The 26319-nt window shown below is 42.1% G+C and overlaps 1 protein-coding gene across 1 annotated transcript in view; it reads right to left on the reverse strand.

The window, feature by feature from the left end:
- The window catches only part of VWF (von Willebrand factor), a 204303-nt gene extending 201107 nt beyond the window's left edge, over positions 1–3196 (reverse strand). Inside the window, exons 1-3 of the mRNA XM_077266531.1 lie at positions 2633–3196; positions 1578–1629; positions 596–763 (exon numbers count right to left, since the gene is read on the reverse strand). Of these exons, the coding sequence (XP_077122646.1) occupies positions 596–763; positions 1578–1629 (220 nt within the window). The 5' untranslated portion in view covers positions 2633–3196. The remainder of the gene's footprint in view (positions 1–595; positions 764–1577; positions 1630–2632) is intronic.
- Between the last annotated feature and the right edge of the window lie 23123 nt (positions 3197–26319).

Genomic DNA, 26319 nt, shown 5'->3' on the forward strand with positions numbered 1-26319 from the left:
ATATTACATAGAACCTTATAGGCACCAAGGTGCACGGTTAATGTATTGCTATAATATGGAGTAAGAGATTAGATGGAGAGAGAGCAGTAGTTTGAGGTCTGAGGGCACGAGATGTTCAGCAGCAAGAGAACGTCAGCCATAAACTCAAAGCGGACATTCCTGGAAAATCCGGGGCCTACGGTCCAACTGAGGCGCTGAGAAGCGTGCCTCGATATCTTCCTAGTAGAAGAAGTCGGATGGGAAATCATATAAGGGAGTTGAGACGGGACTCATGGAATCTGCAGAGTCAGACGGAGTATTCCAGGGGCCAATGATGTCAGAGAGGAAAGGGATAGCTCAGGGTGAGCGAACAGCGGACATCAGAATGTGCTGTGCTATGGACTTTGAAAACTGAAAAGTTTGTACCAAATATTGCGTGCTTCACTATGATGAAAATAGAACCGGTAGAAGTGTCAACCCTTAAAATTGCAAAAAAGCACCTCTGGGGTCACCACTTTTGCCCTTCCTCAAATAAATCCCTGCTGCCACCCATACTTAAGACAACAAGCCTTTGTAATAACACAAATGACTATATATATATATATACGGTACTCACCTAGTAGTGAGAATGAACGCTTATGACAGTCCCCAGCCAACATGTAACTACAGTCTCCCATAAAATCATAGAACGTTCCATCAAATGTTTGGATGTGATTTTTTCCAAAAAGGCTGCACCGCGACAGCGAGGACCAGTCCGGTTTACCAAATACATCCAAAGAGTTTCCTTTAAAAAAAAAACAGTTCTCACCACCAATAATACTTTTAGATCAATACATTTTTTAACTAATTTTCATGGGTATATTTTTGGGCAACTTCTTTTTACATTTTAGACAAATTATTTAGAAGATTGTAACCTATATAGTTGTTTTATTTTTATTTCATAATTCACAATTTTTTTGTTATTAACTTTTGGAATTTCTTTTTTCAAAAGATTAACTCTGAAAATGGAGTTAAAAAAATAAGAAAAAAAATTTCTAGTCTTTAAATATAATTATTTTTTATTATAATGACTAATAACAATAATAATAATGAGGATGATGAATAGTAATGCTACTAATAATGATGAACAATAATAATGAATAATAACAAATAATAATAAATTATAAAGAATAATAATAAATAATAATAACGATGATGATGATGAACAGTAAAGATGCTAATAATAATAAACAATAATGATTATTAATAATAATTAATAATAAGAATAAAAATCATAGTAATATAAATAATAGTAATAATAAACAATAATAAAAGAGAAATAGTAATAATGATTAATAATAATACATAGTCATGCTAATAATGAATAATAATAAATAATAATGAACAATAATAATGATGAACAATAATAATACAAATAGTAATAATAATTAATAGCAATAATAAAAAATAATTAGTAAAAGTGATAAACAACAATAATACTAATGATGAATAATAATGATAATTATTATATTATTATTAATAATAATATTAATAATAATAAAAACAATATTAAAATGAATAATACTAATAATATAAACATAATAATATACTGAACCTACCTGGAGAAATCACGTAGGCCAACAACAAGATAATGAATGGCAGGGAATGCATCTGTTCAAAACATGTATGAAAAGTGAACACAATGCAAAATGAAAAGCATAAAATAATAAACTGAAGGTCATAAATAACTGAAATATCTACTTACCAATAATAATAATAACAACATTATTATTTTATTTTTTATATATATATATATATATATATATATATATATATATATATATATATATATATATATATAGCTTCAATATATTTTATGGTGTTAAAAAAAATATGAAAATTAGGAAAAATGTGCACTAAATATGCGAACACTTACAAAAGTAAGAAATAATAGTTAAAATGCTTCCAGTTGAATCGTGCAAGAAACAACTTGTAGAAAAAAAGTCCAAAATGGTATTAAAAAATAGTAAAAAAAAAAATAGAAATAACCTATATAAAAGTATTTTTTCTGTTTTTGCCCCCAAAATTGCTGTTTTTGTATTGATAATAATAGTAGGTTATTTAAAAAAAAAAATAGCAAAAAATGAAATAATATAAATTTGTGTAAATTCAACAATAATCTTCTATCTTGAATGTTTTTCAATGTCTTTAGTGAAGGCATCCTGTAGCTATTTCTAAAGTATTTTTTAGAATTTATTGTACATTTTTGTGCACCTCTACACGGCGTTACAAGAGGGCTAAAAAAATCTAGGAACAAAAATCTGAAATTTCTTTTTGACATTCACTGATCTGTATTCTTGTAAGCTAATACATAATGGGGCCATATAAAGAAAGGAAAAAAAATGTTTTTTTCAAAAATATTTTATGGGAGGGATATCTGTTAATCAATTTCACCAATGGGGACATAAAATATCTGATCAATTAGATTTTAAGTAAATTTAGGTTTTACATAAAAACAAAAACAGAAAGTTGAGAAAATCCCTGGACATAAGGCAATTATAAAAAAGTCTAAAATTTGAGGGAACGTGCTATAAACACTATGAACAAATAAACATTTTGGGAATTTTATATGAAAGAGAAAAAGTATAAATCCACATCTGAAAATGTCACTTACCTTAAAGTGTTTGAGATGATAAGAATCCCCAAAAACTTGGAGGATCCGATGTTTAGCAGCCCATTGCTCCCGGAGACCTTCACGTCTGGACCGATCTAGAGCCTCCTAGAAGTTTGACATCTTATGTATACTTAAGGCAGGAACTTTTGCTCGTTAAAAGGAAAGATAAACGGTGAGTGCTACATCCGTCTGAATGTAGGCACAATGGTGTAAAACTCCTATCAGAAAAAAATCAGTTGGCTTTAATTACCAGACGAGAACAATGAGAGGAAACAACTTTAGAAAAAAAAAATACGAAAATGGTTCATGACTGATTAGACGTTGAAAGGTTTTATGGGAGAATTCACTAGTAATACTGATGAGCAAACAAAAAAAAAAGAATTACATAAGGATCAGGACTAAAGAATGTTCTGAATTTGGTAAAATGATATAAAAATCCAACATAAAAAATTAAAAAAATACTTGACTTATGTTTTGAAATTAGAACGCCGATATACAGTCGAAACCAGAAGTTTCCATACACTATATCTACAAGTTTTTCTCAATATCTGACATGAAATCAGAATTAACCTTTCCCGTTTTAGGTCAATTAGGATTATCATAATTATTAATATTTGACAAATGCTAGAATGAGAGAGAGAGAATGTTTTAAGGCATTTTTACTACTCAATGCAAAGTCAAAAGTTTACATACACTAAGATTACTATGCCTTTAAACATTTCTAGACTGTCCGTATGATGGTGCCATGTGTTTGGAAACATTCTGGTTTTTTTACAACATCTGAGTTAATTAGAGACTCACCTGTGGATGTATTTTAATGCACACCTGAAACACACTGCTTGTTTGGGAAAGTCTAAAGAAATAAGCCAAGATTGTGGACTTGCACAAGTCTGGCTCATACAATTTCAAGATACCTGAAGGTGCCTTCTTCATCTCTACAAACAATTATACCCAAATATAAACAAGATGGGAATGTCCAGACATCATACTGCTCAGGAAGGAGAAGGGTTCTGTGTCCCAGAGATCAACGTGTTTTGGTCTGACATGTGCATTTCAACCCGAGGACAAAACCAAAAGACCTTGTGAAGATGATGGCGGAAGCTGGTTAGATTGTGTCAATATCCAGAGTGAAACGAATACTGTATCAACATGAGCTGAAAGGCCACTCTGCAATTTTTGGAGACATGTCCTGTGTCTCTGATGAAACTAGAAATGAACTTTTTGGGCATAATGACCATCGTTGCGTTTGGAGGAAAAAGGGAAAAGCTTCAAAGCCTAAGAACACCATACCAACTGTGAAACATGGTGGAGGCAGCATCATGTTGTGCGGTTGTTTTGCTACAGGAAGGACTGGTGCACTTCACAAAATAGATGGCATCATGAGAAAAGAAGATTATGTGGCAATACTGAAGCAAGATCTCAAAACATCAGCCAGGAAGTTAAAGCTTGGGCGGAAATGGGTCTTCCAAATGGACAATGATCCCAAGCATACTGACAAAATGGTAACAAAGTGGCTTAAGGATAACAAAGTCAATGTTTTGGAGCGGCCATCGCAAAGCCCTGATCTAATAATAATAATAATAATAATTTTTATTTATATAGCGCCAACATATTCCGCAGCGCTTTACAACTTATAGAGGGGACTTGTACAGACAATAGACATTACAGCATAACAGAAATCACAGTTCAAAATAGATACCAGGAGGAATGAGGGCCCTGCTCGCAAGCTTACAAACTATGAGGAAAAGGGGAGACACGAGAGGTGGATGGTAACAATTGCTTTAGTTATTTGGACCAGCCATAGTGTAAGGCTCGGGTGTTCATGTAAAGCTGCATGAACCAGTTAACAGCCTAAGTATGTAGCAGTACAGACACAGAGGGCTATTAACTGCATAAAGTGTATGAGAACATGATGCAAGGAACCTGATTTTTTTTTTTTTTATAGGCCACACAGGGATAGTTAGGTTAATGCGTTGAGGCGGTAGGCCAGTCTGAACAAATGCGTTTTTAGGGCACGCTTAAAACTGTGGGGATTGGGGATTAATCGTAGTAACCTAGGTAGTGCATTCCAAAGAATCGGCGCAGCACGTTTAAAGTCTTGGAGACGGGAGTGGGAGGTTTTGATTATTGAGAATGCTAACCTGAGGTCATTAGCGGAGCGGAGGGCATGGGTAGGGTGGTAGACTGAGACCAGAGAGGAGATGTAGGGTGGTGCTGAGCCATGGAGTGCTTTGTGGATGAGGGTAGTAGTTTTGTACTGGATTCTGGAGTGGATGGGTAGCCAGTGTAATGACTGGCACAAGGTAGAGGCATCGGTGTAACGGTTGGTGAGGAATATGATCCTGGCAGCAGCATTCAGGCCAGATTGGAGCGGGGAGAGTTTGGTAAGAGGGAGGCCGATTAGTAGAGAGTTACAATAGTCCAGACGAGAATGAATAAGTGAAACAGTAAGAGTTTTTGCAGAGTCGAAAGTAAGAAAAGGGCGAATTCTAGAAATGTTTTTGAGATGCAGATAAGAAGAGCGAGCCGGTGATCGGATGTGGGGGGTGAAGGAAAGCTCGGAATCAAGGATGACCCCAAGGCAGCGGGCATGTTGCTTTGGAGTAATGGTGGAACCGCACACGGAGATGGCAATGTCAGGCAAAGGTAGGTTAGTAGAAGGAGAGAACACGAGGAGTTCAGTTTTTGACAGGTTCAGTTTCAGATAGAGGGAGGACATGATGTTAGAGACAGCGGTAAGACAATCACTGGTGTTTTCTAAGAAGGTCGGAGTGAAAGCAGGAGAAGAAGTGTATAATTGGGTGTCATCAGCATAGAGATGGTACTGGAACCCAAATCTACTGATTGTTTGTCCAATAGGGGCAGTATACAAAGAGAAGAGGAGGGGGCCTAGGACTGATCCTTGAGGAACCCCAACAGTAAGGGGAAGGTGAGAGGAGGAGGAACCAGCAAAACATACAGTGAAGGATCGGTCAGAGAGATAGGAGGAGAACCAAGCGAGAACGGTGTCCTTGATGCCGATGGAGCGGAGCATAGTGAGGAGGAGCTGATGATCCACAGTGTTGAATGCTGCGGAGAGATCCAAGAGAATTAGCATGGAGTAGTGACCATTAGATTTAGCTGTTGGTAGGTCAGTGATCTCAATCCTATTGAAAATTTATTGACAAAGCTGAAAAGGCCGGTGCGAGCAAAGCGACCTACAAACCTGGATCAGTTACACCAGTTTTATCAGGAACAATGGGCCCAAATTCTGACCAACTATTGTGAGAAGCTTGTTGGAGGATATCCCAAACATTTGACCTAAGTCATTCAGTTTAAGGGCAATAGTACCAAATACTAATGACATTTATGTAATTTTTTTACTTTGCAGTAAGAAATAAAAATGCTTTAAAACATTCTCTCTCGTTATTCTGTTATTTGGTAAATATTAATAAATATGGTAATCCTAATTGACCTAAAACGGGAAAGGTTTATTCTGATTTCATGTCAGATATTGAGAAAAACACGCATAGGTGTCTTTTTATATAATGTATGGAAACTTCTGGTTTCAACTGTGTTTTTTCAACCTTGAAATTGTTCCAGAAAATGAACTATTTCTCCCTGAAAATTATGGCAATTACACACGTTTTGTTATACACATGTTTATTTCCTTTGTGTGTATTGGAACAAGAAAAGAAAGCAAATTGGGCATAATTTCACACAAAACCCCAAAAATGGGCCTGACAAAATTGTTGGCACCCTCAACTTAATATTTGGTTGCACACCCTTTGAAATAAATAACTGTAATCATTCGCGTCCTATAACCATCCACAAGCTTCTTACATCTCAACTGGAATTTTGGACCACTCTTCTTTTGCAAACTGCTCCAGGACTCTCATATTTGAAGAGTGTCTTACCCTAACAGCAATTTTAAGATCTCTCCACAGGTGCTCAATGGGATTTAGATCCGGACTCATTGCTGGACACTTCAGAACTCGCCATCCATTTCTGGGTGCTTCTTGAACTATGATTGGGATCATTGACCCATGACCTAGGATGCAAACTCAGCTTTTTGACACTGTGCCCTACATTGTGACCCAAAATCCTTTGGTAATCTTTAGATTTTATGCTGCCTTGCTCACAGTCATAGCACCCAGTGCCATAGACAGCAAAACAATCCCAAAACATCTTAGAACCTCCACCTTATTTTACTGTAGGTGCTGTGTTATTTTCTTAGTAGACTTCATTCCGTTTTCAGTAAACAGTAGAATGATGTGCTTTACCAAAAAGCTCTATATTTGTCTCATCTTTCCACAAGATGCTTTCCCAAAAGGATTTTGGCTTACTCACGTTCATTTTCAGAAACTGCAGTCTAGCTTTTTTATGTCTGTTTCAGTAGTGGGTTCCTCCTGGGTCTCCTGCAATAGCGTTCCATTTCATTAAAATGTCAATGGATACTTTGCACTGACACTGATGCACCCTGAGCCTGCAGGACAGCTTGAATTTCCTTGGAACTTGATTGGGGCTGCTTTTCCTCCATCCGTACTATAAAGCATTGCAACCGTTCATCAATGTTTCTTTGCCGTCCACATCGAGGGAAATTAGCTACAGTGCCATGGGTTGGAAACTTCATGATCATGTTGCACACCTTGGACAAATGAACATCAAGATATCTGGAGATGGACTTGTAGCCTTGAGATTGCTGATATTTTTTGGTTGCTGCTATTGTTCAAGAATATTAGTCCTCAAGTCCTCAGACAGTTCTCTTCTACTCTTTCTGTTATCCATGCTTAGTTTGGCACATGCAGACACACTATTGTTGTGAACTCCGTTTTCAGGCACCCTCTTGTGGTCACAGATGGTATTGTGTGACTTTGGTTTTTTGGCTCCCCCTGGTGGTTTGGTTTATTATCCTGCGGGTCTGCTGGATCAGCTGCCTCGTTATTCACCAGGGAGGCTCCTATTTAGCTCTGCTTCACTTCCACTTGTTGCCGGCTGTCAATGTATTCAGTGCTATTCTGATTACTCCTGATTATCTCGTTTTCTGCCTCTTCAGGATAAGCTAAGTTCTGTTTGAATATTTTTTGCTCATCTGCCTGCAATATGATTTCTGTGTATGAGGAGTCTAGTCCAGCTTGCTAACATGTGATTTCTTTTTGCTGGTAAGCTCTGGGGTACGGAGTTGCTTCCCCCGCACCGTTAGTTGGTGCGGGGGCTCGAGCAATCTCTGCGTGGATATTTTGAATAGGGTTTTTTATTGACCGCACAGTTTCCTTCCTATTTTCTGCTATCTAGTATTAGCGGGCCTCATTTGCTAAATCTGATTTCATCTCTGCGTTTGTGCTTTCCCCTTAACTCACCGTTAATATTTGTGGGGGGCTATTCTATATCTTTGGGGTCTTCCACTGAGGCAAGTGAGGACTTACTTTCCCTCCAGGAATAGTCAGTTTCTCAGGCCGTGACGAGACGTCTAGGATTTTTAGGTAACGTTCCACGGCTGCCTATAGTTGTTTGCGGATAGGATCAGGTTGCGGTCAATCTACCACTTCCCCAGAGCTAGTAGTCTGTTCAGTTACTTAGCTAGTCCGACCTGCGATCCTTGCCACTAGGATCATAACAGTACAGCCGGCCTATAAAGTGTTAATTACATGGCAGAAGCAGGAGAAAAGAAGCTTGGAGATTTTTTTTTTTTTTTGCTGCCGTGTGTTTAGCTGCTGTGTGTCTGGCTTCTCTCCTCCTCTTAATCTTGGTGTGGCTCTGAGTGCAGCTGCTGATATGGATATCCAGAGTTTAGCCTCCAGTGTAGATCATCTTGCTGCAAGGGTACAAAGTATTCAGGATTTTGTTGTGCACAGTCCTATGTCAGAGCCTAGAATACCTATTCCGGAGTTGTTTTCTGGAGATAGATCTAGGTTCCTGAATTTTAAGAACAATTGCAAGTTGTTTCTTTCTTTGAAACCTCGTTCCTCTGGGGATTCTGTTCAGCAAGTTAAGATTATTATTTCTTTCTTGCGTGGCGATCCTCAAGATTGGGCTTTCGCATTGGCTCCAGGGGATCCTGCATTGCTCAGTGTGGATGCGTTTTTTCTGGCCCTTGGATTGCTCTATGAGGAACCTAATCTTGAGAACCAGGCTGAAAAAGCGTTGTTGGCCCTCTCTCAGGGGCAAGATGATGCAGAGGTGTACTGCCAGAAATTTCGGAAATGGTCGGTGCTTACTCAGTGGAATGAGTGTGCCCTGGCTGCTAATTTCAGAAAAGGTCTTTCTGAAGCCATTAAGAATGTCATGGTGGGGTTCCCTACGCCTGCAGGTCTGAATGAGTCAATGACTCTGGCCATTCAGATTGATCGGCGTTTGCGGGAGCGCAAACCTGCGCACCATTTGGCGGTGTCTTCTGAACAGACACCTGATAGAATTCTGACCAGAAGTGAACGGCAAAATTATAGACGGCAAAATGGGTTGTGCTTTTACTGTGGTGACTCAGCTCATGTTATCTCAGCATGCTCTAAGCGCACAAAAAAGATTGATAAATCTGTCACCATCGGTACTTTACAGCCTAAGTTTATTTTGTCTGTTACCCTGATTTGTTCCCTGTCATCTTACCCGGTTATGGCTTTTGTGGATTCAGGTGCTGCCCTGAATCTGATGGATTTGTCATTTGCCAGGCGCTGTGGTTTTGTTTTGGAGCCTTTAAAATTCCCTATTCCACTAAGGGGAATTGATGCTACACCATTGGCTACGAATAAACCTCAGTACTGGACACAAGTGACCATGTGCATGACTCCTGTTCATCAGGAGGTGATTCGCTTTCTTGTATTGCATAATTTGCATGATGTTGTCGTGTTGGGCCTGCCATGGTTGCAGACTCATAATCCAGTCCTGGATTGGAAAGCAATGTCTGTGTCAAGTTGGGGTTGTCAGGGAATTCATGGCGACGCTCCTGTGGTGTCAATTGCTTCATCCACTCCTTCTGAGGTCCCTGCGTTTTTGTCAGATTACCAGGATGTATTTGATGAGCCCAAACTCAGTTCTCTACCTCCTCATAGGGATTGAGATTGTGCTATAAATTTGATTCCTGGTAGTAAGTTTCCTAAGGGACGACTTTTCAATTTGTCAGTGCCGGAGCATGCTGCTATGCGGAGTTATATAAAGGAGTCTTTGGAGAAAGGACTTATTTGCCCCTCCTCCTCCCCTCTTGGTGCGGGGTTCTTTTTTGTGGCTAAGAAGGATGGTTCCTCGAGACTTTGTATTGATTATCGCCTTCTAAACAAAATCACGGTCAAATTTCAGTATCCTTTGCCATTGTTATTGGAGCGCCCCCACCGCCGCAGGGCCGAGGGGTACCCGGTACCGGGCCTCTGAGTCTCTGCTCTGGGGTGGTCACGGTGGCTAGGCCCGGTCCGTGGCCCTGCCTGTCAGGGGGACGTCCGGTGAACGAGTGGTGAATGGTGGTGTAGTTGTGTTGCGATGCAGTGCCGGTCGCAGTAAATAACAAGGACACAGGGGTGCAGTCTCTTTTACCTTTACTGAAGATCTCTGGGTCCCCAGTCCGGATTCCGGATAACCAGGCTGCGCAAGTCCGACCGGTCCAATGGCACCTCCAGAGTTCTCTTCGCAGGTGGAAATCTGTGCCTACCTGCTAGCGCTATGTGTTGCGGTCCTTCCCTGCTGTGCTTACGGAAAGTCCCCACAACTGTTGTGTCTGTTTCTTAAGTTCCCTCACAACACGATTAGATGATGTTCTGCTAATTCTCCGTCCCTCCCTGATGTTACGGTTAGGACGGCACCCGTATGACGGGTAGGCTCGGAGCTCTTCCGGGACCCTAGAGTCGCCTCTCTCCACAAGTTGCCCCCCAAGACTGCATAGGTGATTTAGGTGAGACAGCCCGCCTGAGACTGACTGTCCTGCCGTAGGTTTGAAGTATTGCCTGAAGCTGTATATAAAATGAATCATAAAAAAACCAATATTTATTAGAATTGACTAAAATGCCACCAACCTGTGGCTACACCAAAGAAAAACCCACACACACAGTGAAAAAACTAATGTTGAAGGCCAGTGTATGTCCCTATAAAGATGTCTGTGCTGGTCGCTACCTGACTGTGGGGGTTGGCGCCCTAGGGGATGCGTGCTGGCGCCCCCACTCCTCGTCGTCTAGCCCTATGATCCTATGAGACCCTGCCAATGGCTCCGGGTATCCCCTACCCACACAATAGGTCTAGTGGTGCCCCTGGAGACTAGACAAAGATCGACCTACAAAAAGGGAGTCCTATGCCCCAACAATGTGAATTAAAACAATAAAGTACACATGGTGGACTTATGATGGCACACATATGCAGTAATTAACCACTGCGGGCCGATGGTTGCCCGAACTGCTGAAAACAGCACCTGTTCCTATATTGTTGGCTTAAGGGGTATATTACTGACCCTTATAGATAGACCAAATATACGGTCAATTCCCCTTAGAACAGCCAGGCGATATAACACAGGAAACAGGCAAAAATGTCGTATCCAAGGAACAGATTTGTTTATAGAGCACACACTGCTGCAGCCATGCATATGAGCGGACCCTTTTTACCGCATTAGCAATTTATGAAAAAGTGGTTCAGGACCGTGAGTAGTCTATCTACAGAGCGAGGGCCCCAACGTCCCACTCGCTTACCATGCCACAATCAGCATATAAATACAATAAATAATAGTCCTTCAAAAGCAAACCACTTCGCATTTCAATTAATTATTTAAAGTGTCATTGTGCATATTATTGCTGGAGCCCGATATGCCAAGATACAACACAATATCTAAATCAGTCAGTGTGGCTAATACTCATCGTTCCCTGGATGCTGTGCCATCTGCCACCTCTCATATTTCGCCTCGACGCGTTTCGCCCCTTTGGCTCATCAGGAGGCCCGGTAATGGTGTCAAGTTCTCGATGATGAAAAAATGAGAATGAGTTCTATTATGCATTACCTCAATTTATCTATTCTGACGCCGGGTTTCCGCGCCTAGTATTACTTCCGGTTAATGAGCCCGGAAGTCATGCGCTAGTGCATGTTAGTATAGAAGAATGGAGATGCATTACGGCGCAAGCGCAAGATGAAGCACATAGAAGCGCCGCAGCGTGATAATGCTTCCGGTTAGTGAACCCGGAAGTCTTGCGCTGATACAAGTTAGTATGGGAAGATAGATATGCATAGCGGCGCATGCGCAAGATGGGGCGCATATGAGCCCCGCAGCTTGCGTATCACTGCTGATGGCCCAGATAGTGTAGATGCTGCGCCTGCGTAGACGTTGTTTGGAGGGTGCTCCGGTGCCGGAGCATATCGCAAAGGACATTAGCTCGGCACCGGAGCACCCTCCAAACAACGTCTACGCAGGCGCAGCATCTACACTATCTGGGCCATCAGCAGTGATACGCAAGCTGCGGGGCTCATATGCGCCCCATCTTGCGCATGCGCCGCTATGCATATCTATCTTCCCATACTAACTTGTATCAGCGCAAGACTTCCGGGTTCACTAACCGGAAGCATTATCACGCTGCGGCGCTTCTATGCGCTTCATCTTGCGCTTGCGCCGTAATGCATCTCCATTCTTCTATACTAACATGCACTAGCGCATGACTTCCGGGCTCATTAACCGGAAGTAATACTAGGCGCGGAAACCCGGCGTCAGAATAGATAAATTGAGGTAATGCATAATAGAACTCATTCTCATTTTTTCATCATCGAGAACTTGACACCATTACCGGGCCTCCTGATGAGCCAAAGGGGCGAAACGCGTCGAGGCGAAATATGAGAGGTGGCAGATGGCACAGCATCCAGGGAACGATGAGTATTAGCCACACTGACTGATTTAGATATTGTGTTGTATCTTGGCATATCGGGCTCCAGCAATAATATGCACAATGACACTTTAAATAATTAATTGAAATGCGAAGTGGTTTGCTTTTGAAGGACTATTATTTATTGTATTTATATGCTGATTGTGGCATGGTAAGCGAGTGGGACGTTGGGGCCCTCGCTCTGTAGATAGACTACTCACGGTCCTGAACCACTTTTTCATAAATTGCTAATGCGGTAAAAAGGGTCCGCTCATATGCATGGCTGCAGCAGTGTGTGCTCTATAAACAAATCTGTTCATTGGATACGCCATTTTTGCCTGTTTCCTGTGTTATATCGCCTGGCTGTTCTAAGGGGAATAGACCAAATATACGGTCAATCTATAAGGGTCAGTAATATACCCCTTAAGCCAACAATATAGGAACAGGTGCTGTTTTCAGCAGTTCGGGCAACCATCGGCCCGCAGTGGTTAATTACTGCATATGTGTGCCATCATAAGTCCACCATGTGTACTTTATTGTTTTAATTCACATTGTTGGGGCATAGGACTCCCTTTTTGTAGGTCGATCTTTGTCTAGTCTCCAGGGGCACCACTAGACCTATTGTGTGGGTAGGGGATACCCGGAGCCATTGGCAGGGTCTCATAGGATCATAGGGCTAGACGACGAGGAGTGGGGGCGCCAGCACGCATCCCCTAGGGCGCCAACCCCCACAGTCAGGTAGCGACCAGCACAGACATCTTTATAGGGACATACACTGGCCTTCAACATTAGTTTTTTCACTGTGTGTGTGGGTTTTTCTTTGGTGTAGCCACAGGTTGGTGGCATTTTAGTCAATTCTAATAAATATTGGGTTTTTTATGATTCATTTAGTAGATTCACCCTAATTCTCCAATATACTTCATTATTTAACTGAAGCTGTATATAGAAATACTTCCTCGGCGTTCCGGCCGCCGGTTGTGCGCCTCAGTAGGATGTTGCCTCGGTCTTTCAGCACGACCCCTACTGGTATTCTCCTTCTTGCTTTGATCTCGTTTCTCACTCAGCACAATATATCTCGCTTCTGATCCTTCCTTAGGGCACCGCCGCTATCCTGAGCAGGCACGGTCCCTTGACGTTCCTTCAAGTTGCCAGGCCTCTGTCAGGATCCCACCCCTGACAGGGACCCTACCAAATCTTCCCCCCACAACACCCTCTGCCACAAGGTGTTGCCTGGTTCCAACCCAGTCAGTTTTCTCTCCAACTTCCTGCCTGACCCCCAGTTTTATCAGTATGTGAGGAGTGGCCTAATGAATAGAACCCTTAGCTCCCCCTGGAGGCCCGGCTGTGAAATGTATTGGTGTCTGTGATACCTGGTCAGATGAACTCCTTCAGTGCCATCAGACGTACCATGGCTCCCCTTAGTGGCGGAGCCACAGTACTGCAACGACCAGGACTCTGGGGCGCTGCATTATCTGATCTGTTTGCTCGCATTAGGGGGTCTAGTTGGTTCACCAAGATAGATCTTCGTGGTGCGTATAACCTTGTGCGTATTAAGCAGGGTGATGAATGGAAAACTGCATTTAATACGCCCGAAGGCCATTTTGAGTACTTGGTGATGCCTTTTGGACTTTCTAACGCTCCTTCTGTCTTTCAGTCCTTTATGCATGACATCTTCCGCGAATATCTGGATAAATTTATGATTGTGTATCTGGATGATATTCTGTTTTTTTCGGATGATTGGGAGTCCTTAACCCTGTGTCATTTCGTTTGGACCTCCCGGCATCGTTTACTATTCATAATGTGTTCCATCGGTCGTTGTTGCGGAGGTATGTGGTGCCTGTGGTTCCTTCGGTTGAGCCTCCTGCCCCTGTGCTGGTTGAGGGAGAATTGGAATACGTGGTGGAGAAGATCTTGGATTCTCGTATTTCTAGACGGAGGCTTCAGTATTTGGTTAAGTGGAAAGGCTATGGTCAGGAGGATAATTCCTGGGTTGTCGCCTCTGATGTTCATGCGGCCGATTTGGTTCGTGCCTTCCATGTGGCTCACCCTGATCGCCCTGGGGGTTTTGATGAGGGTTCGGTGACCCCTCCTCAAGGGGGGGGTACTGTTGTGAACTCCGTTTTCAGGCTCCCTCTTGTGGTCACAGATGGTATTGTGTGACTTTGGTTTTTTGGCTCCCCCTGGTGGTTTGGTTTATTATCCTGCGGGTCTGCTGGATCAGCTGCCTCGTTATTCACCAGGGAGGCTCCTATTTAGCTCTGCTTCACTTCCACTTGTTGCCGGCTGTCAATGTATTCAGCGCTATTCTGATTACTCCTGATTATCTCGTTTTCTGCCTCTTCAGGATAAGCTAAGTTCTGTTTGAATATTTTTTGCTCATCTGCCTGCAATATGATTTCTGTGTATGATGAGTCTAGTCCAGCTTGCTAACATGTGATTTCTTTTTGCTGGTAAGCTCTGGGGTACGGAGTTGCTTCCCCCGCACCGTTAGTTGGTGCGGGGGCTCGAGCAATCTCTGCGTGGATATTTTGAATAGGGTTTTTTATTGACCGCACAGTTTCCTTCCTATTTTCTGCTATCTAGTATTAGCGGGCCTCATTTGCTAAATCTGATTTCATCTCTGCGTTTGTGCTTTCCCCTTAACTCACCGTTAATATTTGTGGGGGGCTATTCTATATCTTTGGGGTCTTCCACTGAGGCAAGTGAGGACTTACTTTCCCTCCAGGAATAGTCAGTTTCTCAGGCCGTGACGAGACATCTAGGATTTTTAGGTAACATTCCACGGCTGCCTATAGTTGTTTGCGGATAGGATCAGGTTGCGGTCAATCTAGTTACCACTTCCCCAGAGCTAGTAGTCTGTTCAGTTACTTAGCTAGTCCGACCTGCGATCCTTGCCACTAGGATCATAACACACTATGCAAAGATTGAGTCAACTTCTCCAATTTTTATCTGGTTTCAGGTGTGATTTTCATATTACCCACACCTGTTACTTGCCACAGGCGAGTTTGTACAAGCATCACATGCTTGAAACAAAAGTTGTTTAGCCACAATTTTGGAAAGGTGCCAACAATTTTGGGGACAACTCTTTCGACCATGACTGCATATATAAATCATTTATTTTAGACTTTATTTACTTGTTGTTGCTTGGCCTTGGTTTTCTACTAAGGAATTTTTAAAAATAAAATATTGGAGAAAATGGCTAATTTACATAATTTAACATATGCTTACGCCTTGTGAAAGAAGAAGGAGGAGCTGAGCTGTCTCCTAAAGAGGGTGAGTTCTGAAAGAACAAATCTACAAAAAGGTCTCTTTTGCCAGTTGTACATCCAACATACAGGAGACTGTATGAAAAGTTCCGGAAACAAAAATGGCAGTACTCCAGATTTGAGATAATGTAAAAATATGGCAGCATAGATAGCTATATCAGTAGAGGAAATTAGGAACTAACTTAATTTTTGGGTGAGAGCGGGTTGTTATACAAGTACTTTCTGGTCCCCAGTATATCTTGTATATCATGCTTTTCATACATTCATCCATAATTCATCAGACATCTTAGATCACAGACATTGCTGAGTCTATTACACGCTTTCCTTGTCCATTTACTACTAAAACGCCCAACAACCAAGATCTTACGATTCGGAGAGATTTAATTATTAGGAAGAAAGTGTTCCAGAAGATACAGCTCAAATCCAATTACCCTAGGAGGAGGATTTATTGCATATCTGGCCTCCAGTGAACTTCTTCTTATATTGTGCTTCTCTGAGATAAAGGAGCTTAAAATAATCCAGGTATCAGATACATTTTTTTTTTAAAGAAAAGATTTCTTCTCTAGAAACCTAAAAAAAAATATTCCACTATAATATACTGAGGATATTGTGCCATTTATATATTGCAGGCGGTTGAGGGTTTTTATGGATCCTCAATGGAGGAGCAGGTGTGTGTTAGCAAGTGTTTCATTCCCCTGCAGCACCCCCACAGGAAAAATGAAGTATTACAAGGTGTCCACTGAACTCAGTAAGCTACTTGTGTACTTATGTAATACACGGAAATGCCAGGTCCTCCAGAGAGATGGCGCTCTCCTCACAGGCTAGTTGATAGAGCTTCTTAATGAAGGAACCCCTATTTTTACTCTATATGTACTAATAGGATATTTCAAAGGGGATTGATTGGTATTGACAAATTAGCTAATGAAGCAGAATTTTTACAAAACATTCTTTGGGTTCAACTCCCCCCCACCCAAACCCTTACCCTGAAAAATCCTAATGTTTACAAAGGTAGATGTAAACTGTTGCCTATAGCAAGGATATGATTCATCATAGGTGGCTACCAATGCCATCTCAACCATAAGGGCTGTCCCTACAGCTGTTATGGGATCCTTAGTGAGACAGATCCCAGTTCTCTTTGGTCCCTTTATCAATTGCTTTGGCCGACTACCTAATGTACGTAGAGTCACCGGTCCACTGATAGATTGGTGGAAAGACCCTGTTCACGATATGCAAGGGAAGTCAACAAGTTGATAGGAATTGGTTTAATGGAAAGGGAGTGAAGTTTTGTCCTGTGTCATACTATGGGCCAAATTGACCTTTGCCATGGGACTCGGTCTCTTTTGAGTTTTTTGAGTATCTGTGAGATCTAAATGAGACAGAAAGACAAGGGGTGGACATACTATTGATGCAACCTGTGTAGCTGCATCGGGGCCCAAGAGATAAAGGGGCCACAACCATCTCCCAAGCTGCAAGCAGCTTCTGTCATGGACACATAAACGGCAATATCATGAGCTACTGGACTGCAAAAAGCTCATAATAATCTATTGTTGCACAGGTGTTCTCTTCAGTTTGGAAAGATATAGTGTTGAGTCAGTGGAAATCGTTGGCCATGTTCTTACCTCAAGGATCCAGTAGAGGTTGTCTCAGTCTCATCTAATGTCTAGTTTGAAGATTATCCCAGACGAAACCTGATTGCCTTTCCTTTACTTGACTTCCCTTACTTTTCCTCCTTCATCTACTTCCACTCCAGAGTCCTCATGGTTAACATAATGCTGGATACTTATAGTGAGATGGTCCAGTTCAAAACTTCTGCCTTATTTTTTTGTAAAGTTCGTACTAACACACCTATTGATTGTCTGTTCTCAAGTTAATTTATTTGGTCAGGTATTTATTACTTCTTACATAATGAGGTGTCATCACACATTTGTTAGGATTGGAAAATATAACATGTGGTTTATTTTCGGTTAATGGGTCGGGTCTGGTATTGTAGCTCATCCAATTTATGTGAATGGGGCTGAGCTACAGTACCAGACTCAACCTATGTACAAGATTGATACTCTCAGGAAAATGAAAGACTTATTTTCTATCAGTACACTTGTTAAAAGCATTGTCCATGTTTAGAAAAAGGTGACTTCTTTTTTTTTCCAGAACAAGCACCACAATTGATCATGGGTTGCGTTTCGTGTTGCAAATTAATTTTGGTGCAATTTCTGAACCACAAAAGGTTATTCAAAGTTATTCATAAATTCCAATAACAATAAGAAATTCCCACTTTTATGGTTAAAAAAAAAAATACAAGAACAAGAATTAGTGCAGTTTCTTCCATGATTGCTTCAGAAGGATTTTCCATGGAAAGCATCTGACTCAAATAGACATCTCTCTTCACGACAATTTCTAGGCCTCCGCCATCGTCTCTTGTTTTTTTGTCACATTTCAGCAAGGGACACGTTAGCGCCATGCTTCCTGCAGATGCTTAAGATGTAGCCTTGGCTCTTTAGATTGGGCTTCTTTATGGTTCTGAAAAACAGTAGATGAAAGATCGTTTACACGTAGACACAAATTCCCAGCAGCCTCCATCTTGACTTTGTACTTTTCTTTTGAAGAGATCTCTCAGGAAATATGTCCCATTATAGAGGAAGTGTCAATGACTCACTCTTTTATTCCGTGTAACCAGTCAACATCCACGACAATGACTTGTGTTTTGTTAGCAATGAGTTCACCGTAGAGCGGGCACAGATTGACCCTGACAATTTAGCAAATTTCTTTAAGAATTCCAAATTCTCACATATAGACTTAATGCAAAATATCTCTAGCACAAACATCTCCCAATATAGTTTGGCAAAATCAAGTTTTTTCCTGAAACTGTTCATCTATTCTCCAAACCTGGTACCATTCATCTTGAGATATGTCAAACCAAAAGACCAGTTAAAGAAAGACACAAAAAACTCTATTTAAGCCATGCTCTATAGATCAATGATTTATGATCTTTTAAAAATCTCTGCTTTCATTTATTTAACAGAATCTTGTAGGCAATGAAGGGAAACTTTTATCATGGGAAGGATAAGAAAAAACTCCAGCTCACCATATCCTGTAGTCCAGTATTCATGGAGTGACGTACTGACAAATGTAGGGAAGTAGAAGAAAGGAGTATTCCAGCTTCTGGTGATGATTGTTAAAAAATGTGAAATGTATTCAAACATTTAAAAATCCATGACATTCAGGCAAAATCAGGGAGCAGGAAACATGGTGGTGCGTTTCAAACGCAACACAGTGTTCTTCTTCAAGACCCAGAGCCCACATCAAAGGGGGAAACCCAACATGCGCCGTACATAAGCAGGGTTAATACATGCTTAGATCGGATCTGTCACTTGCCATAAACATTTACCAAGTGTAAATGGAGCTGTTCTCCTGAATCCGGCGACATTTTTCTTTTGTTCCTACTCCTCACAGTTCCTGAGATATGGCCTCCACTTCACTGTATGTAAGTGTAGTCTTGTAAGCAAAAGGAGGCGTGGTGGATCCAATGGCGCCAGAACAGCTACCCTAGGACCATCCAGAAAGGAGTTATAATCTTTCAAAGGTTTTGGGGCTTTACCGGAAGAGGCAAGGGGAGGGGATTTAGGTTCAGCCCAGAGGACAGGAGGGGAATGACCCAAGGGGTACAAACACTAGTGTAAAGGCATGCGAACTCTCTCTCTCTCTCTCTCTGTGATGCATTCGGTCTACTTCTGAAATGGGGGCTTTGTCGAGTGACGTGCTGAGAAGTGACCAAGGAAACAGCTGGCAGTCCATGCCCCCTGTGGCCCAGCGCACCCATGTTATAACATCACCCAGTAATTGCCATATATTCTGCTTATAACTTTTGCCCTACCACTATTGTATTTGCATAGCTGACCATTGTATAGGTATAACCATTGTGTATATAGTGTTTTGTCTAGTGTGCCCTTAAGGTGATTAAATATATACTTTAACATCGGGTTGCTCTTTTTTCTCAATCCACGAATCCACACGTCCGTGTTCTCAGTTTAACTTTCCATGCTACCGGGGCTGGTGTCTGGCCCAATACAATCCCATTAAAGGACCGGGCTTTTATCTAACGAGGAACTGGTGGCAGTCCTACCGGGACCCTTGTAGACAGGGGTTGTGTGTGTAAAACTGCGCCAAGCTCAACTTACGTGTCCCCAGAGGTGCAGAATGTCACGTTGGTGCAAGTGAGGAGACCATACCATGTCATCTCGCTGATGTAATAGTGACAGCAGGCGGGGTGGCGAGGCTTGTCACATGTGGTGGCAGTGGAGGCATTGTGTGTGATCTCTCTGGTGTCATCTTTCAGAACTAAAGTAAGGGCTTATTTACATTGCATGATCTGTGCTTCCAATGTGCATAGAACGATTGCTTATAGATAGTCTATACGCATAGAAAAATCATTATTCTCGGCAGCACATGTAAATGTGCTGCCAAGATCAATGATGTATAGGAATACTTAAAAATCACCATTCACACGAAAAAAATTGAATTTTACTCACTTGTCGGGTGATTGGCATACTGCCAATTATCAGGAAACAAGTGTCTGGGGACAGCCGTGCAGTTCTTGGTAGAAATTAAAGAGGTTGCCCTCAACTTGGACAACCCCTCTGGTGTATTACATTTTTTTGCACTGATGCCATTCCAGCAATAACCCTGATGTGCCATATGAGCGCTGCAGCCAATCAGAAAGCTACTAATGGGCTGCAGTTCTGCCACTTCCCACGGACAGCCTTCGTATGGCATAACAATGGCTTGATGGAGCGGCACCGATGTGTGAAGTTTTCGGTTTTTTTAGATAACACTGGCGAATACAATGTTTAAGAAGTCAGCATGGAATTGGGGGATGGTGGATTTCAGCTGTGAAATCGTCAGAATTATGAATGCAGCTCTGAAGTATAAGTCAAAATCAGTAACAGATAAATAATTTATCCAAATTCTAATTCCACATATGAATTGGACCTCAAACCAGATAACATTAATATTTATGGAAACAAGACTGTAATCCCTTTCCAGTCAAATGAAGATGATATTGATTCTTTCCTTCGTCTTCTGAAAAATTTGCACCATCTTCTGCTTGGCCTCGGTCTTTTCAATCCATCTAATGCAGAGTAATTAGCACCCAATTGTGTCTTACATTAGTAATGAAGATAAGCTTTTAGCTCTGTGTGATGACGGTCCGTGATATTACAACTAAATGCTCTCTGGCTAATACGCTGCTATGAGAACATTTGGAAAATAGAAAAAAAAAATTTCGTCAACCAAGAATTTGCAGAATGAGATTTTCCATTACTTGTTAGGACTCAAACCTCCAAGGAAAGGTAACATTTTAGATCTCAACCCATTATTTCTCCCTACATCCCAAAAACATGGTCAAGACCTCCGCAGATTGTACACTCCCTGACAGAAGTTATGTCGCTTATCCATGTTATGTAAATAAAAGCTTATAACCAGACGTTAAATTCATCCATTGGTTGTATAAATTATTCTTTTGAAAGCTGAAACCCTCCGAAATGTGGTTTAGGTTAAGAAAATAAATTGGCATCAATGCAGAAATATTGATCAGTTAATGGACACAGAATGGTCAGATTTTGGTAAGACAAAAGTTTTGTCGCCCACAGAAAGTAATGTGATATTCAAACAAATAATTAAATTAAAATACAAATATATGTTGCATAACATTGGTGAATGAAGTTGTGGTGCTATTAGAGTCATATTTAATATTTTGTGTGACTTCCATGAGCTTGAAGGACTGCATCCATGCGGTTCAACAATGATTCATACAATTTATTAATGAAGTCATCAGGAATGGCAAAGAATGCAGTCTTACATGCCTCCCAGAGTTCATCTAGATTCTTTGGCTTTGTCTTCCAAGCTTCCTCTTTCATCCTACCCCAAACATGCTCAATGATGTTCATGTCTGGTGACTGGGCTGGCCAGTCCTTGGGCACCTTGATCTTTTTTGCCTGGAGGAACTTTGTTGTAGAGATGGATGTATGAGATGGAGCACCATCCTGCTGCAGAATTTGACCCCTTTTATGATTTGGAATATAAGAGGTAGCTAATACTTCTTGATATTTTAGGCTATTGATATTGCCTTCCACCTTGCAAATGTTTCGCACACCCCCATACTGAATGTCACCCCAGACCATGATCTTTCCACCACCAAATTTAACTGTTTTCTAGGTGTATTTTGGATCCATACGGGCTCCAGTAGGTCTCCTGCAGTATTTGTGGCGGCTGTGGTATAATTCTACTGAAGATTCATCAGAGAAATCCACCTTCTGCCACTTATCCGGAGTCCATCTGTTTAGCAGGCTGTGGGATTTTGTAAATGCCACATGGTTTTTTATTTGCCTTTTGTTTAGTGCTGGCTTCTGGGCACTGATTCAACCATGGAGGACATTTCGAGACAGAATCCTAAAAACTGTTCTAGTTGACATAGAGACTTGAGGTGACCAGGTCTGTTGGAGCTCTGCTGCAGTGGAAGAGGGACATGCTTTGGATTATCTAACCAACAGACGTTCCTCCTGATCAGTTGTCTTGCTGGGTTTGCTGGACCTGGGCTTGTCAAACACATCTCCAGTCTCTTCACATCTTTTTTAATTCTTTGTACTTGATGCTGAGACACATTAAAGGTGCCAGCCACCTCTGCAGTTGATCTGGTCTTCAGCCTCTTGATAATCCAGGCTTTGGTCGCAGGGTGGATTTTTGGCATGTTGTCAGAGCTCAAGTTGCAGTTCAAGTGAAGGTCTGGGGTGCTGGGTTTCTTTTTATACACACACTAATTAACCGATCATTTACTGAGCACAAGTGAGGATGTAAACTGGGATTGGGTGCATTATATGACCAGGCAACAAAACTTTTGTCTTGCCAAAATCTGACCATTCTGTGTCCATTAACTGATCAATATTTCTGCATTGATGCCAATTTATTTTCTTAACCTTAACCACATGTCAGAAGGTTTAAGCTTTCAAAAGAATAATTTATACAACCAATGGATGAATTTAACATCAGGATATAAGCTTTTATTTACATAACATGGATAAGAGACATAACTTCTGTCAGGGAGTGTACAACGATTTGCGTGATGTGGTGTTTGGACTAACTATGAAACTTTTAATCCCTGGGATATTTAGGCACAACAGAGGTACAATGTACCATATGTCATTGTAATTGGCCCCCAGCTACCATGGTTTCTTCTTACATAGTCCAGACTACCATTACACCAGTCGATAGCTGCACCCCTGGGTACAAAAGCTTAGAAAATATTCGGTAAGTGTCAGTTTTGGTGGGGAAAATGAGTTGGCAAAGAGAGGTCGGAATGACCAAAGAGCCATAATATAGTCATACATATGAGGACTAACACACATACTCGTGTCTTACAACAGTAGATCACCAATCTCTTGGCAACATGCAGCACATCAAACTTCGAAGTTGGATCAAGCCCCCCCTACCATGTGCTGTGCCAAATACTAGCTTGTCTTTAGTACATTTGGGCTCCTTCAGGTACCAGGTCCACAGAGCAATTTCTACCCCTGCAATCCTATAGCTACCATTTTATGATCATTTATAGACTATGTAGACCACTGCACAGATTTTCAATTTTTCATTTACTTTCTAACTGCAACATGGAGCAACTTTCTAAACAGTCATTGAAAATGTTCTACCATTTTTTAAATACTTTATCTACATGAGAGATTTTCTGAAATGTTTGTGTTAGGCTCACCTGGTGAGGTGGATCCTCCAATCCCAAGGTCTGCGTGGGCACATGGCCTTGGGCATCGGTGCAGCAACCAGATGTGGCACACAGGAAATAGGTAGCAAAGGTACAGAAGACCGCAGGTGGATAGAAGACCGGGAAGAAGGTACAATATATCCTGGAGAACGCAGACGGACAGGAGACTGGCAACAGGTAACAAAGATCCTGGAAACCGCAGGCAGATAGGAGACCAGAAAGAAGATAGCACAGGTCCAGTAAACCACATGCAGAGAGGAGACCAGGAACAGGTAGAAGATGTCCTGGAGACCGCAGGTGGATAGGAGATGGGGTAGAAGGTAACAGAGGTCCTGGAGACCACAGGCGGACAGGAGACCAGGAATAGGTAGTTGATGTCCTGGAGACTGCCGGCAGCCAAGAGACTGGGAACAGGTAGAAAAGGTCCTGGAAACCACAGGTAGACAGGAGAGTGGGAGCCAGTAGCAGAGGTCCTGGTGAGGTGGATGCTCCATGTCCAAGGTCTGGGTGGGCACATGGCAGGTGAGGCACATAGAAGATAGGTAGCAAAAGTATGGGAGATCGTAGCAGACGTCCTGGAGACAACAGGCAGACAGGAGACCAGGAACAGGTAGCAGAGGTCCTTGAAACCACAGGTGGACAAGAGAATGGGAACAATTAGTGAAGGTACTCGAGACCGCAGGCAGACAGGAGACTGGGGAAAGGTGGCAGAAGTCCTGGAAACTGTAGGCGGACAGGAGACCGGGAACAGGTAGCAGGGATCCTGAAGGCTGCAGACACACAGGACTCCAGAGCACTTAAAAGTCTTATTACCAAAATGCAGGTGTATGTCTTGGTGACCGTTATATAGGCCAATGCAGAAGATAATAGGGGGTCATGCCGGGCCATGTGCAAAGTCTGAGAAGGAGCACAACAAAGTTCAGTGGACTAGGAAGAGGAAAGCAAAGCCCGGATACGGTACAGGTACGTAACAGTTACTATTATGTCAGAGCTACTCCTGATAGCTTTCTACTCCTGTCTTCCCTTCTTTCAGTATTAGAGATAGAAGAAGGGAGAGATTGTCCCACCTAGACTACTGCAATGCTCTATTAATTGGCCTCCCCCTTACTCGACTTTCCCCTCTCCAGTCTATCCTTAATGGAGCAGCCAGGGTCGTCCATCTAGCTAATCGGTATTCAGACGTGTCCGCTCTTCGCCAGTCATTACACTGGCTGCCCATTCATTATAGAATCCAATTCAAAGTACTTGTTCTCACCCACAAAGCTCTCCACAGTGCGGCACCCCCTTACATCTCCTCCCTCATTTCTGTCGGCCTAACCGACTGCTGCGCTCTGCAAACGACTTTCGACTAACCTCTGCACTAATCCATACCTCCCACTCCCGACTCCAAGACTTCTCCCGTGCTGCCCAAATCCTCTGGAATGCTCTACCCCAAAATATTAGGACCATCCAAACTTGCATAGTTTTAGGCACTCCCTCAAAACGCATTTGTTCAGAGCGTTCACTAATGTAAGTCATTTTATGCGTAAGGGCGCATGTGTAGCCCAATTCACTACTTCCATCTATCCCCCATCCCCTGAAGATGGCTGGACCATCATTGTAAATACATCATTGTAAATACACTCCTGTACTTTGTATCTCCCCCCCCCCCTCATTGTAGATTCTAAGCTTTCACAAGAAGGGTCGTCTTATTGTGCTTTAATTATTGTATTGTTAACGTTATTACTTATGACTGTTGTGTTTGAAACTGTTAAGCTGTAAAGCGCTGCGGAATATGTTGGCGCTATATAAATAAAGATTATTATTATCATAGCATAGAGAGGGGATAAAGTATCTACACTGTGTTCCAAATTATTATGCACAAAGAGTTTAGGAGTGATAAGGTTAGAATTTTTTTGTTTGTCATGTAAACTCATTGATGGTGATGTGTGTCAGGGCTCTTTATATCACTGAAAGCAATTGCAGATACCTGTGCACATTAGTTTGGCCGGTGTGTCCAAATAAAGGCAAGACTACTTAAGAAGGCTGTTCCACATTATTAAGCAGCCAAAATGGGAAAGAAAAAGGATGTGTCGGCTGCTGAGAAGCAACAAATTATGGAGTATTTAGGTCAAGGCATGACTGCAATCAACATTGCCAAGACACTTCATCGTGATCATCGCACAATCAAGAAGTATGTAGCTGATTCCCAGCACACACGTGTGCGTGCTGATAAGGAAAAATTGAGGACTCTTTCCAACAGGCAATTGCATAAGGTTAAAAGAGCAGCTGCAAAAGCCTTGTCATAGCAGCAGAGAAGTTTTTGAAGCTGCTGGTGCCTCCAACGTCCCCAGGACAACAAGATGCAGGGTCCTTCAGAGGTTTGCAGCTGTGCGTAAGCCATCCTGTCGACCACCTCTATCCACTGCACACAAGCAGAAACGGCTCCAGGGGGCCAAACGATACATGAAGACTGACTTCCAAACTGTTTTGTTCACCGATGAGTGCCGTGCAACGCTCGATGGTCCAGATGGATGGAGTGGAGGATGGCTGGTTGATGGACACCCCATGAAAACACGGCTAAGGCACCAACAAGGAGGAGGTGGAGTAATGTTTTGGGCTGGAATCATGGGGAGAGAGATTGTCGGCCCCTTTATGATCCCTGAAGGGGTAAAGATGAACTCCATAATCTATGTGGAGTTTCTAAAACAACACTTCCTGCCATGGTTCAAGAGGAAGAACCGTGCTTTCCGCAGCAAGATCATTTTCATGCATGATAATGCACCGTCTCATGCTGCAAAAAACACATCTGCATCTCTGGCTGCTATGGGCATAAAAGAGGACAAAATTATGGTGTGGCCACCATCTTCCCCTGGCCTCAACCCC

The sequence above is a fragment of the Ranitomeya variabilis genome, chromosome 5 (genome assembly GCF_051348905.1).
Source record: "Ranitomeya variabilis isolate aRanVar5 chromosome 5, aRanVar5.hap1, whole genome shotgun sequence".
NCBI classification, from domain to species: domain Eukaryota; kingdom Metazoa; phylum Chordata; class Amphibia; order Anura; family Dendrobatidae; genus Ranitomeya; species Ranitomeya variabilis.